Below are 16,228 nucleotides of genomic sequence, written 5' to 3' on the forward strand. Positions count from 1 at the left end.
ATGCGTATCCGAAGCTGAAATTCCGAACATTATATACCAATGTCATGGATCTGACTATGCAGGACATTTCGCCACCTACAAAACGGTTTCGAAAATCCTTCAAGCAGGATTCGGTGGCCGATAACTTTTCGCGATGTCCACGCATTTATAACACAATGTGACAGATGCCAAAGACGAGGAAAAATCAGCAAAAGACACGAAATGGAAAAGAAGTTCATTCTGGAAGTAGAAGTCTTTGATTGCTGGGGGATAGATTTCATGGGTCCTTTCCCATCCTCATACGGAAACAAGTATATACTAGTCGTTGTAGACTACATATCCAAATGGATTGAAGCAATAGCTTCCCCAACCAATGACGCATCCGTCGTTATTAAGCTTTTCAAGAGCATAATATTTCCACGGTTTGGAATTCCTAGAATAGTCATTAGTGACGGTGGAACCCATTTCATCAATAAGGTCTTTGATGGATTGCTTAAAAAGAACGGTGTTCAGCATATAGTAGCTACTCCCTACCACCCACAAACCAGTGGACAGGTAGAAGTCTCTAATCGCCAAATCAAAGAAATTCTAGAGAAAACTGTAGGAATTTCTAGAAGGGATTGGTCTAGGAAACTAGATAATGCACTTTGGACCTACATGACCGCCTATAAGACACCGTTGGGAACAACACCAATCCACCTCCTTTATGGCAAATCCTGTCATTTACCGGTCGAACTGGAGCATAAAGCAGCTTGGGCCACTAAACTTCTGAATTTTGATATAAAGCCTGCTGCTGAAAGGAGACTCATCCAGCTTAACGAGCTTGATGAAATCAGACATTTAGCCTATGAAAATTCGAAACTATATAAAGAAATGACTAAAGCGTACCACGATAAGAAGATCTTATCCCGACACTTTGAACCGGATGATCAAGTCCTTCTTTATAACTCTCGGCTAACGTTATTTCCTGGAAGGCTTAGATCTCGTTGGTCCGGACCATTCACAGTAACATACGTAAAACCCTCCAGAACCATAACTCTAAAAAGTGATAAAGGGGATGAGTTTACAGTGAACGGCCAACGAGTGAAACATTATTGGGCAAAACCGCCAGCGCATCAGCCCATTATTCTAAGAACCCTTGATAACTAGTTTATTCAGGAAGTCGAGCTAAAGACTTTAAATTCAAGCGCTGCAAGGGAGGCAACCCATTTTCTTTCAAAAAAAAAAAAATTTATTTTCTCGTAATTTTATATCTATATTTATATCTTGCTATTAGTAAAATATTAGGAGTAATAGAAATTAGGAGTAGTTCATTTGGAGAAATATCGATCGATGTAGCTGTTCTGCCATCGATCGATGCGGACATATCGAGGGTTAACCTCATTTAGCTTGACATCAGCCTCTTTCTCCACTCATTCCCAAAACCCTAACGAAATCAAAACCTCTCTTTTCTCTCTCGATTCTTGACGGATTTCTTCCGTTTCTCGCCCTAATCCACTCAATTTCTCATTCTCTATCTGTTTAGTTCATTCACTCACCCGATCTACAAGGTTTGACTTCGAAATTCTCTTTTATTAGGAATTTTTAGAGTTGAGTTTTGAGATGAACTAGAACTTATGATTAGGCTTGAATTCGGGATGGTTTTGAAGTTTCTAACGATTATCTAGTGTTATGATTGTGAATCTTATGCTGTTGATACCTTGAAAGTACGATTTGGGCTTGAGTGATTTTTGCAGGTTTCGTGATTCGACATCGATCGACGCGAACTCTATAGCATCGATCGATATCCTTATTATCGACTAACCCTTAATGAAATATATCAATCGATGTCTCACATACTTCATCGATCAATATCAAAATATATCGATAACACTGTCTCACTCCTACTCTCTTTTCAGTTTGTTTTCAGATGAGCTCAGACGCAGCCGCAGAGAGACGTGAGAGGAGGACAAAGAGGAGATTCGACAAAGCTAGCACCTCCGTACAACACCGCGACCCTTGGCCTCGTGACGACAAAACACCCATCGACACCGTCGAGGAGTTCGCTGACCCGAAGAAAGCGGTCAACAGCAAGGAGTGTATCAACGGCGTGCTCAAAGACAAATGGGACGACTACGACAGCTTGTTCTAAAATGCTTGGCTTGGCGTCTCTATCGAGCCCACACGGTTCATCGACTAATACATCTTACGGAAGCTACGGATCGAGACAGACATCGAAGAGATGATCACGCAGCTCGGACTTGGCACCATGGCCACTCGTGCTTACGATCTCCACGTCGACTTGGTCAGACAGTTTATGGCCACAGTTGAGTTCACCTACAGCACATCGAGGGTGAGGGTAGCAGGAGATGGTACACTGACCTTCTTCGCCAAGGGGATTCGATACAGGATCTCCATCCCCGAGCTCTGGCGCATCTACGATTTCGATGAGACTGCAACCCCGAGCAAGCTCCCACCTTTCCAACGGCCTCAACAGTTTCTGGGAGATAATCGGCACGGGAGCGTGGGACTCCAACTCCGCCACGCAGACAGATATCTGTCACCCTACCCTCCGGTACTTTCTACGGGCTCTTGCAAACACGTTGGTTTACAAGATGGATCCCAACAAGGTGAGGATACATGAGCTTACACTGCTCTTCTGTGGAGTAAACGGCTTGGTGGACCTGACTCATCTCGATGTGGCCAACGACGTAGTGACTCCAAACCTTGGAGCCATTTTTGCTGCGCACTTGGTGGAATTGAAGAAAAAACCCTTCACGGGCAAAGGCATGAAGAAGGAGACGGTTGGGAGTTTGCTGACACCGATCTTTGAGTATTTAGGCATCCGCCTAGACCCGAGCACAGCCGACCGCTCCCACCGCTTCTTGGACGAGCCGCACCTGATGAACTCAGGTTGGCTCAACGAGGAACTTCTTTGGAGTTTCAGGATCGGGAACCAGCACTGCCTACTGCAGATGCCGAACAGGACGATCACAGACTTCGATTACAGTGTCGAGAGACTCCGGTTCATGCCTGATGCCCAGCTCCTCCGCGATCTTCCGGCCATCCCGCGCAGACCTCCCGGAGTGCGTCGAACCAGAGCTACACAGGGACAACCATAGCCACCTCTTCCTGACTTCCCGAACATTCCAGACATCCCTATGCGCGATCAGGGAGACTTTCAGAGGGTAGTTGTGGATGCTCTTCGTGCCATCTGGGCTAGAGTATCTTGCACGAGCAGGAGGACCATCAGAGCTCACTCACCAGTAGCGGCAGGACGTTCCAGGCAGCGCAGAGACCCTTCGTCCGAGAGCGACGACGAGACCAGCGAGGACACCGACTAGTCCTCCCATTTCTATCTCTTTCCCTTATGCACTTGTTTTTCTATTTTTCGAACTTGTAGGATTTATATTTTTTTAGACATATCTAAGTTTTATGTTTGAGACTGTTTGCTTATTTCTTATGTTTGGAGTGTCTAACAGAGCTAACCACACTGACAGATCACATGAGTTAGATTCCAGACATGATGCAGAATTTTCTGTTCTTCGCCATCGATCGACACGGAGTGGATGGTATCGATCGATGTGCGGGACAGATAGGTACGACACCTTGCTCTAACATCTCAAACATCTAACTTTTCTTATCACCACCTTTGGACACTTTACACCGAGATGGTGTAATTTAAGTCTGGGGGAGGTAGTACAAACACCATCTTCTTGAGTTTTGTCAACATCTTTTCAAAATAATTTTATTGAGTCAAGAAGGGGACTATGAACTTATGATTTTTACTTGAATGTCTAACCACTTTTTAGCACCATTCTAGATTTACTGATTGCAGATAGTACTAAAGATGCTAAAGCGGATCAACTTGTCAACTATACACACTTGCCTAGCTTGTTTGAAAGAACCAAAGCTAACCTCCAACACTAACCTGACACTACTGCTTGTCTTGGGGCTTAGTATACATGGGATCGGATTTTTCGAACAAGTCTGGAAGGTAAAGCCTTATGTAGATTTATTTATCACATTTTCTCTCTCTATTTCGACCCTAGAGTAGTTATTTAGTTATCTAAAAAAAATCGAAATTTATTATTTAAATAGGACTTAGGATTTTGTTAGATGGAATCCGAACAGAACTTGGTGGCTACAACTATTAAGGCTTGCTTCATAAGGATTCCAACAAAAAGAATTCGAACGGGACTTGGAGGCGGCAATCTTCAAGGCTCGCTTCACAAAGAATTCTTGGGTATCAGTCAAAAAGAAGTGAACAGGACTTGGTGGCAACCACCATTAAGTCTTGATTCATGGAAGCCTGTCCAATCTTGGTCAATGATCTTGCAATATAAGCAGACTTTGACTCAAGAGAGAAATTAGAGAGAGAGAAATTAGGAACTAACTTTTACCTGCAAATCCAGAAACTTGTTTGAGAATCCTTGCATCCCCCAAGGTAAAGCCTGCACTTTTATTTATGCTAAGAAATGAGGTTAGTCAAGGGGAATATCAGATAAGATTTGCTAAGTTGTGGCTATACGAATTTGGTTGCTAAGTTAGGATATTGCATAATGTGCTTTGTGATTAGGACCTTTTAGATGTGGATTGCAATATTGTAGAGGTGATGAATTTTATGTTTTAAATCTGCGAGTCCCTGATGTTGTCAAACCTCTTTCAGAGAGACTGTCCATTTGTTTTGCTTGAGGACAAGCAAAATGATAAGTCTGGCGGAGTTGATATACCATGAATTTCACCAATTTTTAGTCATGGTATATAAGTGTTTTAAGATCTATTTACTATGTTTTAGAGTCTTTTCAAAGCAATTACAGGTTCAGTTACTTGATAGAAGGAAATGATGCTTTTGGGACGCTTTGGAGTACTTTTACGCGTACAGCATCGATCGACGCTTGAAGAGCAATATCGATCGACCAGAGCCAATTAATATCGATAGACAACCGTTGAACGCCATCGATCGATGTTGGATCACCCGAGGATTAATCACGAAATTAGAAGATTTCATTTCGTAAAAGTTTATCAATGGCAACCTAAGCCCTTAGCGGCCTGGGAGGCTATATGTACTAGGGTTTTGTATCATTTTAGAGGCAGACTGACCTAAAGACCTAGTTTGGAGAATAAGCATTTTGGCTACTATTAGGAGAGCTTAGGATTGGAGAGATAGATCTGAGACTGCATAATAGAGAAGATCTTGAACTCCTTTATTTCTATTACTCTTACTTTTTGTGTTCAATATTTCATTTGAGTTTTATTCAACCCATCATGACTTTGTCTCTCACGAATATGTCTGAGTAAACCCAATTGTTAGATTTAGGTTTCTCATAAAGGTTGAAAATATGTGCTGCTAACAAGACTGTTAATAAGGTGTTTTGATAGTTCTTTCATGCTTGTTGAACTTAATGCTAAAATTAGGATTGATCACCCTCATTTTAGATCTTAGGATTAATTGAGATAACCAACCGTTACCTTCAATACCTGAAATAGCCGGCGTGATCTAACTGACTAGATAACAACGAGAGTTGGTCTAGAAAGTTAGAGAACAGATTCAAACCCGCTCGCAAAGGTTGCTAGAAGAACCGTCGATCGACGCGACTATCGTTGTGTCGATCGATTGTTTGAAAGGTGTATCGAACAATGTGCATATAGTCACATCGATCGACTCTTTCTCGAGATCAATAGATGACAGTTGAGATCCGAGATCTAGTAAAGAAAACCCATCTGGTTCACCATTGTTTGAGTTCATAAACCGTCAAACCCCTTAGTCTAAACTAAGTTACATGCTTTTCATACCTGAGAATTTGCCTAAGTCTAGCAGTTTTCCCATCCTTAAAACAACTTCAACTTAAACCGCCGAACAATTACCTTCACTACAAGAAAACAGCGGTATTCTGACGGACATTCCAACGGAAAATGAAATCCTCGGAATATCCCGAGGAATTTTCGAGGATATTCCGAGGAAACACAAAATTTGGTTTCCTCGGAATTTCCTCGGAATATACCGACGGAATTCCGAAGAAATATCAATCCGTCGGAATATTCTTATGGAATACCGAGGAAAAATGTATTCCTCGGAAAAAACCAATGAATTCCGAGGATATATTATAGCCTTTAGAGAGCCGTTGGGGGATTTTAAAAATTCAGAGGAAATTCCGAGGAAAGAGCCCTTGCCATCGGTATTCCATCGGAATTTCCTCGGTCTGTCGGCAGGATTTCAACTATAAATACAAGCACCCCTCTTCCTCTTCATTCACTCCATAGCTTGATCCTCCCTCTTACTCTCTTTACACACGAATTTGATTCATAAAAAACATGTCTTCTTCAAATTATTTTCGTTCTTGGATCGATCGACCACATTTGGATCCGAACACGAGATTGCTTACGGAAGAATACCAACGAGGTATAACCGAATTCATGGGGTTAGTTCACCGACAACCGGAAGCAAAAACATGTATGTTAAGATGTCCTTGCTCTAATTGTAAAAATAGAAAGGTTATTAAAGAGTGGGATGTTTGGACTCATCTATATTTGAGTGGGTTTACACGAAGTTACAAAATTTGGTATCATCATGGGGAAACTGATTATGAACATGGTAGTACTAGCGAACCTCAGCCAGCGGTTAGATTAGAAAAACCAATTAGAACGGATATAGATTATGGTGTAGGTACTGAGCAGATGGTAAATGATCATTTTAGAGGGGAAGATTTACCCAATGCATAAGCTAGGAGATTTTATGATATGTTGGATGCTGGAAAGCAACCATTGTACGAAGGTTGCAGAGATGGTCATTCAGCTTTATCATCTGCTACAAGATTGATGGGCATTAAAACAGATTATAATTTGGCTGAAGACTGTGTGGATGCGATTGCTGATTTTGTAAAATGTATTCTACCCGAGGATAATGTAGCTCCTGGTTCATACTACGAGGTTCAGAAACTCGTAGCTGGTCTTGATTTATCGTATCAAGTAATAGATGTATGCAGCGACAACTGCATGATTTATTGGAGGGCGGATGAACAGCGGGTTACATGCAAATTTTGTGGAAAGCCTCGTTATAAAGATACGAGTGGAAGAGTTCCAGTGCCATATAAAAGGATGTGGTATTTGCCTTTGACGGAAAGGTTGCAGAGGTTGTATATGTCTTAACGCACAGCGCAACCAATGAGATGGCATGCGGAGCACTCAACAGATGGTGAGATCAGACATCCTTCAGATGCAAAAGCGTGGAAGCATTTCCAATCAAAGTATCCCCACTTTGCGTATGAGAGAAGAAATGTCTATCTTGGATTATGTACTGATGGTTTCAGCCCGTTTGGCAAGAGTGGAAGACAGTATTCTCTATGGCCAGTCATTCTTACACCATACAACCTACCCCCAAACTTGTGCTTGCGACGAGAGTTTTTGTTTCTCTCGATTCTCGTTCCCGGACCGAAGCATCCTAAGAGATCACTTGATGTGTTTCTTCAGCCACTAATATATGAGTTGCAACAACTATGGGATCAAGGTGCTGAAACATACGATGTTTCGTGTAAAGAAAACTTTCAAATGCGGGCAGTACTAATGTGAACAATAAGTGATTTTCCAGCATATGGTATGTTATCTGGATGGACAACGCATGGAAGGCTATCATGTCCATATTGTCAAGATAACACTGATGCTTTCCAACTAAAACACGGAAGGAAAACGTGTTGGTTTGACTGTCACAGGAGATTCCTACCACCTGATCATCCATATCGTAGGAGTAGGAATTTGTTTACGAAGAACAAGAGGGTGTTTGACAGTCCACCTCCGAAAATTTGTGGAAAAGATTTGAAGACACAACTAAGAGATTTTGGTGCGGAAAGGACGCCAGACGTCGGTGGACATGAGCGTTTTCCGGTAGATGCTGTTGGAGACCTACATAACTGGCACAAAAAAAAGTATTTTCTGAGATCTGCCATACATGGAGGATCATCTGCTAAGGCATAATTTAGATGTCATGCATATTGAGAATAACTTTTTTGACAATCTCATGAACACGATCCTTAATGTTCAAGGTAAAACAAAAGATAATTTGAAGTCAAGACTGGATTTAATCGATATATGTGCTCGTTCAGAACTTCATGTTGATGAGAATGGTAGGGCTCCTTTTCCCATATACCGACTTGATGCAGAGGGAAAAGATGCGTTCTTTGATTGGATTTCAAACGATGTGGAATTTCCAGACGGTTACGCATCTAATTTGCGTAACTGTATCGACAGAAAGAAAGGAAAGTTTACTGGCTTGAAAAGCCACGATTGCCATGTAATGATGCAGCGCCTCCTTCCGTTTGCCTTCAAGGAACTATTACCACGAAATGTTCATGAAGCAATCACAGGGATAAGTGGTTTCTTCCGTGATTTATGCACGAGATCAGTGACTCTTGAAGGTATTGAAAGTTTGAAGACTAACATAGCCGTGATTCAGTGCAACCTTGAGAAGATACTTCCTCCCTCATTTTTTGATGTTATGGAGCATCTTGTTATTCACCTGGCAAGAGAATTGGAACTTGGTGGTCTTGTGCAGTATAGATGGATGTATCTGTATGAGCGGTATATGTTCCATTTGAAGAAGATGGTGAAAAATTTAAGTAGGGTGGAAGGTTCTATAGTCGCACAGATGATCAATGAAGAAACTTCAAACTTTGCCGAGTACTACTTTCCAGCAGAAGTTCAGACCAAAAACAGAAGACCTGCTCGGCATGATGATAGAGGCGAACGGGCAACATATCATGTTACGGTTCCAGACATTTTCACAGACGTTGGACGACTTAGCGGAAAACCAAAGGACCGTCGACTTACTGAGCAGGAGCGCAGTAATTTGCAAACATATTTGCTCACCAACTGCGAAGATGTTCTTCAATATGAGAGGTAAATAAATTAGCTTACAAATTTTTATTTTAACAAGTTAAAATTTAATCTTAATTAATTACATTATTGTCATCATATGTAAAGGATTTTCATGGCAGAAAAGCGGTTCGAATATAGATACGCCACAGAGGACGAACTTGAAGAAATGAAGCAGAGAGAATTTGCTGGATGGATGTTTACTTATGTGAGTGCTTTAAACAAATTAAAATATCATTTATCACATATTTATACTAATTCACATTTATTGATATAACATATATATGTGCTATTAATAGGTGTCTGCTGGTTTGGCCAGAGGTGAAACATTTGACGATTGGATACGCGAGATGGTCATTGGACCAAACTTTGTTGTGAAGTCATATCTGAGATTTTGTACTCGAGGATATGCATTCACAACTCACAAGAGGAGACGTTCGAGTACGACTTATGATGCTGGTGTTTGTTCTGCATCAGGAGATGATGTATACTACGGACAAATACATGAGATTTTGGAAATCAAGTATTTGGGCATGGTTGGATTGCGCTGTACTGTTTTCTATTGTGATTGGCACGACAACACTCTAGATCGAGGTGTGAGAACAGATGCATTTGGTGTTACATCAGTAAATTCGAGGCGAAAGCTGCAATATTATGATCCTTTCATTCTTGCTTCTCAGGCCGATCAGGTAATTAAATGTTAATTATTCAGAATGATTCATCATCATGTGTATTAATTTATAATTTTACTAATAATTTTTTAAATGTTACAGGTTTGTTATATCAAGTACCCCCGGGTAAGGAACAGAGATGATCCATGGGTTACTGTTACAAGACTCAACCCGAGAGGCCGAGTTCAGGGAAGTTCTGAGCTGGAAGACCCACTACAACCAAGCACATCCGGCAACTTAAGTGCAGCAGAAGATTTAGCTGGAGTTGGCCTTGTAGTCGATTTAACCGACTTCGGAGAGGAAGCCGTCGTTCACGTAGAGGATGAACCAGTGATTGAAGAGTTTCACCAAGATCCAGATTCAGATTCATCTGGTGATGATGACTCGGAAACAGACTAGCATCGACTTTTTTTTTTTAATAGAAATACCGAGGAAATTCCGAGGGAAGATAGGTTTTCCTCGGAATTTCCTTGGAATAGACCTTGTCGATTTAGGGATTTGATTATAGAGTCTTTTTCCTCGGAATTTCCTCGGAATATTCCGACGGAATTCCGAGGAAGATAAGGGTTTCCTCGGAATTCCCTCGGAATATTCCGAGGAAATTCCGAGGAACTAGGGATTTTTAACCGAAAACAACGTTTTACGGATTGAATAATACGTATATAACCTTCATTACGTGTCTTAACCAGATTATGGAGTCAAACTTTGGTGTTTTACCCAATAACAAACACTTTTACGATTGCATGAACGAAAACCACACAACATAAGAGAAATACTTATACACTTTAATAAACGGTAAAAGGAATACTTACAATTATTTTTGAAATTTTGTTATTTCATGGTTTATGATCATCTATACAAAGAATTCTCAATGGTATGCATTGCATTTGTATAAGAAATGATATAAGGCAAAAATATTTGATGTTTTGAAACCCCAAACATGTGTTCCTCGGAATTTCCTCGGAATATTCCGAGGAAATTCCGAGGAACAATATAAACCAACAGAAATACATGCATAGGATATTCTTTTTCCTCGAATTAATGAAATATCCGAGGAAATTCTGACGGATATTTAAGTGTCCGTCGGAATTTCCTCGGAATATTTTCATTTAACCGGGCAAACCAGCCGCGAAATATTTCGCGAAAATTGAAATTGAAATACCGAGGAAATTCCGACGGAAACTATCCGTCGGACCCTAGGTTTTATAACGACGAAACACTTCTTCTTCCCCATTTATCTCTTCATCCTCTCCGGCTCCTCTCCCTCCTCTCCGGCGATCTCCCCCTTCTCTCCTGACGAAATCTCCGGCGAATCCTCTCTAAACCTACACAAATCATGTAAGGACCCTATCCCACTCTCTTAGGTTCTATTTGTTAGGTTTTTGTGTAGATTTGATAGATTTTTGTTAGGGTGATTGGTTAGGATTGTGATTTGGTTGTATAATAGGTTTAGAATTGTGATTTGGTTGAATAATTTGTTTTGTTGAATTGATTTAGAATTTTTATATAAATTTTTTTATTATATTTGTATTTATAAAATCGATTTTTGTATATAAAATCGATTTTTGTGTATAAATTCGATTTTTGCATTTTACAAAAAGATTTTTGTATATAAATTCGATTTTTTGGATTTTACAAAACGTTTTTTGTATATCAATTCGATTTTTTGGATTTTACAAAACATTTTAAATATCTATAAAACTTTTTTTGTGATTAAAAACTATTATTTGGGATTTAAAAAAAAAAAAATATATATATATATATATAATATAAATTTCTATATTTATTAAACATTTTTAATATTATTAAAACTATTTTTTGTAATTATTAAACTATTTTTTATTTATTAAAACTATTTTTTGTTTATTAGAACTATTTTTTTATATTTATTAAACATTTTTAATATCTATAAAACTTTTTTTGTGATTAAAAACTATTATTTGGGATTTAAAAAAAAAAATTATATATTTCTATATTTATTTAATATATTTTTTTAATTTACAGGTCTAATGATGATCAGACCCGGCCTCGACAGCGTCGTGGTCATGGTGGTACGGGGAGGCAGTCTCGGGATTCCAGCCATTTTCAGGATTCTCCTTCGCCCCACAGCTCCTACCATACATCTCCCTCTGCTGCACCCGCTCCTGCTCCTCTCGCTCCCACTGCTGCACCCGCTCCTGCTCCTCCGGGTCCTCCGGGAGTGATGAGTGTTGCAGAGTTGGTTCGACAGCCCGGTCGTGACCATCTTCCCTATCTCACTCCGTATCCACATGGACGGAGTCAAACATGGTAATTAAACATATATTTTTTTATTAAAATTTGATTCATTATTAAGCGTTTGTTCTTTTTATTTGGTTCAACCGATCCGGGAACGGGATCAGCGCATGGATCAACCGTATGATGTACTCGGCCCTCGACAAGGGACATCTGACTTTCACTGACTTCCCTACCGACAAGCAGCATCTGTGGTTTCGTCAGTTTGCGGTAAGTATTCTAATTTTTTACTTATATTTTTAATCTTAAATATAAATTTTCTACTAGTTGTGTTTTTTTCCAGCAAGAATTCAACTGGAATTCCGATGAGACGCTCTTTATCTATCACCACTTCGTCCATAAAGTTATGGACAACTATGGGAAGCAAATCCACGAGTGGAAGAAGAAGTGGGAAATCAACAAGGTTGTTTTTAATTTATTAAACAATTTTTTAATTTATTAAACTATTTTTTTATTTATTAAACTATTTTCTTTTTTTTTTTATTAAAAGGTCCCAAAGTCGATAAAAAACACGGTCTGGACGGAGTTGTGTGCGCATTGGGATAAGGATGAGATGAAAGAAACTTCTTCCACCAACTCCACCAACCGCAAGAGCGACCGTAAAGGGAAGGGCGTCTTCAAGCATAACTTGGGTGCTCAATCTATTGCCTCTCTGGGGGATCGCATGGTAAGTTCAGCCGCTTTTTGTTCAATTATTTAAGTTTTGAAATTTTATTTTTTGTGCATTTCTTCTAATTTCTAATGTTTCTTTAATTTATGTTTTTTTCAAGGCGGAAGAAAATGATGGCGAGCCGGTTGATGATCTCGCCCTAATGAAGAGGGCGTATACCAACAAGAAGACCGGCCAGATTGATGACGGTCTTGTGAGGGAAGTGGTCACCCTGGTCCAAACTCAGGTGCAAGATGAAGTGTCTCAGCTTCAAACCGAGGATGACGGTTCGACGGCTTCGACCAACTTGTCCCGGTTTCGAATCAACGAAATCGTTGAATCCGTAAGTTCTTTTTTTTAAAGTTCAATTCATTTATTTCTTGGTTTAAATTTGGCTATTTTCTATTTCAGTCGGTTCCAAAGAAGAAGGGACGTTTGGTCGGATTGGGTCGTCGCACCCGGTCGGTTCCTCCTTCTTCTGCACCACCGCCCTTTGTTGATCCAGAAGTACTTACGGCTCAGTTGAAGGACAAGGATGATCGCATATCTTTGTTGGAGACCCAGATGGCGGCTCAACAGGCGGGCTATGAGGCACAGAGGAGGCTGAACCAGCAAATGATGGAGATGATGCAGAGGATGTACCCGAACGAGGTGTTCCCGAACGTGCAAGACCCGTAGTTTTTTTTTTTTTTCAAAAACTCGGAATGTTTTATTTTTATTTGTACAACTTTGAATATTATCGAATATGTTTTCAATTTTAATTTTAATTTTATATTTTCGAATTTAAATTTCAAAAATTTTATTTTTTTAAAAAAAAATTATTTTTTTTTGAAATTCCGAGGAAATGAACCCTCGGAAATTTCCGAGGAACATTTCCTCGGAAATTTCCGAGGAACATTTCCTCGGAATATACCGAGGGACTTCTTCCTCGGAAGATATCGAGGGACTCATTCCTCTGAATTTTCCGAGGGCTCCGTTCCTCGGAAATTCCCGATGAAAATTCCGAGGAACATTTCGTCGGAACTTCCGAGGATTGGACCATCGGAAAGTCCATCGAAATATTCCGAGGATGTTCTCCCTCGGTATATTCCGAGGAGCTTTCCGACGAACCGGTGGTCCTCGGAGTTTCCTCGGAATTCCGTCGGAAATTTCGGAGGGATTTCCGAGGAAAAATGAATTTCCGAGGAGTTATTTCCAAGGACTTGTTTCGTCGGTATGTCGTCGGAATAACGTTATTCCGACGACATACCGACGATTTTTTTCCTCGGTATGTCGCTATTTTCTTGTAGTGCTTGTTCGACTCATCATTTACTGCTTTTAAACAAATAAACCTCTTAGTCTATCTTTATTTCTAATCCCTTAAATCTGTTGAGTAATCCTAGAGTCCTTGTGGATTCGATCCCTAAGTACTACATTTGAACCTCATATTTGAGAGAGTAATTCACTCCTTAGGGTAATTTGAGTGATATCACTTGGCTAGTCTGCGCTTGAGCTTTGGCCCAAGTGGTTTACATGGTAGATCGTAACTGATGATCGATTCATCCCATGACATTAGTTGGAAGGTATTCCAAATTCGGATCAGGCGGTGTGGTAGTCAGTCCACTCTGTAGCAGTGCGTTTCTTCTGAGGACGGCCGGATCAGCCGATAGGGTTTACAAAAAAAAAATGATGGTTACATATATGTGTAAATAAAACCGTTGACGTTTTCTAACGTTCGTTGATTATTGATTATTATTACAAACTACGACAAATATTACATAGACATCACTGGCGTTAAATAAATTGAATAGTAAATGTATAGGTTTTGGAACAAATTTGCCAAACCTGATTACGATGATTGACAATTCGGAAGTATGGTCTAGTTTTTGGACGGAACTGAGCTATCATCATGGAAAATAAGATTCCATAATTTCTATGGATACTTATTCCACCAGAAAATACTACGGTTGATTCACTAGCTTAAGATTACTAGATTGTTTTATAGAAAATTATACTTTGTCAATTGTTTTATTCCAGTCTGGTTAGATAGATTATACTATATAATTTGAGTAGATGTGAAGAAAAACGTTAGACAATGCGTAGCAGAAGGTTGTGCGCATAATTAAGGGCACATGAGCGTCTGAGCTTTAAGAAGATCGTTAGCCGAAAGTAAAAAATTTCGATCTCTCGATTATTTTAGAAATTAAAGTACGAACCATACTTTCTTCTCACCCACTATAAATGGACTCGCTTTATATAACATATTTACATTTATAATATGATCGAAATGCGACACTAAATTATCTAAAATATAAAGTAATTATTGTTTTAGTGATTTCAGCACTGTGGCCTGATTTGGGTTATCTGGCTACCTAGTTGTCATATAAAACCATGTACTCAAAAGATTTTATGTTATTTTCATAGTTTAAGAATATTGTTTAGAATACCGGTCCAGGATGATATATGCGCCGTTGTTTTCTAATGGAAGTGACAAAACAATAAATCATATATAGAGCTAATTAAGAATAAGAAACAAAAATATATATAGGTCTTGATCATCAAAAGCGGCCAGCGACATGTGTTGTTTGAAGTTTCTAGTGAGCAACAACAGTAATTAAATCTTATACGTTTTGTAGTCATTAATACTTCTGCAACAGATTTCGACGATCGTATAATCATTTGCATAACAATTTACAACCCTTTCTCTAAACATACGTCTGAGTTTTTATAAAGACACAAATAAACAATACAAAAAGTATACTAACAAATGCGAGAGTAGATTGATGATATCAACGAAAACAAGACAAAAGACTCGTCTTTGCAGATCGAGTTTACATGCGTAGTTGCTACCAAGTTACAATCCGAAAGAAAGTAAAATTACAAAATGGAGAGGTTACTTACACTACAAGAAAACATGGAGATTCTGATGGCCGAAATCGTCAGAAATTCATCGGAATAGACCAATTCCGACGAATTTCTGACGAACCAATTCGTCGGTATCATTTTGTCGGAAAAAAAGTATTCGTCGGAATTTCGTCAGACCTTCCGACGACTTTCTGACGAATACCGAGAAACGTCATTCTGACGAACTTACGACGATATTCCGATGCGGACACACGAGACCAGAGTTCATCGGAAAAACTATATACCGACGGAGAACGTTCCTCGGACTATACCGACGAACGTAGTCCTCGGAAAATACCGACGGACTATGGTTCGTCAGAAAATACCGACGGACAATGGTTCGTCGAAATTTTTCGAGTAACCCTCTCCGTCGGTATTTTCCGACGAACCATAGTCCGTCGGTATAGTCCGACGCCCTCAATTCGTCGGAATATATCAATTTTAAAAATGAATTAATTTTGCATTTTTATATATTTTTTTATATTAAAAATTAATTAATAAATAAATAAAATCTGAAATTTAAAACTAATAATATTATAGAATTTAAATTCATACAAACCGAAATAGAAAAAAACATTCAGAAAGTTTAAAATTCATACAAACCGAAATAGAAAAAAAACATTCAGAAAGTTTTAAAAAGCATAAAAAAACTAAGAACTCGAAGACATCAAACGATCTAACTTCTGCATTATCTCGGCGTTGAACTTCTTCTGGGATGCCAGCTCAGCAAGGATAGTGGCATTCTCCGAACGGAAAGTGGCATTCTCAGAAAGGATAGTGGTGTTATGCTCCTCCAATGCCCCAATCCGTTCATCTTTGTCATGTAACTCCTCGAGAATCATGAGATTGGCATACGGAGCTTGCGAAGAAGATGCCGGATACGAAGAAGCACGGCGGGCCAACCCAACTAAACGGCCTCCTTTCC

General features: G+C 39.5%; 1 protein-coding gene across 1 annotated transcript; it reads left to right on the forward strand.

Annotated features, from left to right (window-relative positions):
* The first annotated feature begins 201 nt into the window (after positions 1 to 201).
* LOC106403626 lies at positions 202 to 2,110 on the forward strand. Its single transcript, XM_013844442.1, has 2 exons — positions 202 to 912; positions 1,889 to 2,110. The coding sequence occupies exons 1-2, from the start codon at positions 202 to 204 to the stop codon at positions 2,108 to 2,110; spliced, it is 933 nt and encodes a 310-aa protein (XP_013699896.1).
* Positions 2,111 to 16,228: the final 14,118 nt, after the last annotated feature.

The sequence above is a fragment of the Brassica napus genome, chromosome C2 (genome assembly GCF_020379485.1).
Source record: "Brassica napus cultivar Da-Ae chromosome C2, Da-Ae, whole genome shotgun sequence".
NCBI classification, from domain to species: domain Eukaryota; kingdom Viridiplantae; phylum Streptophyta; class Magnoliopsida; order Brassicales; family Brassicaceae; genus Brassica; species Brassica napus.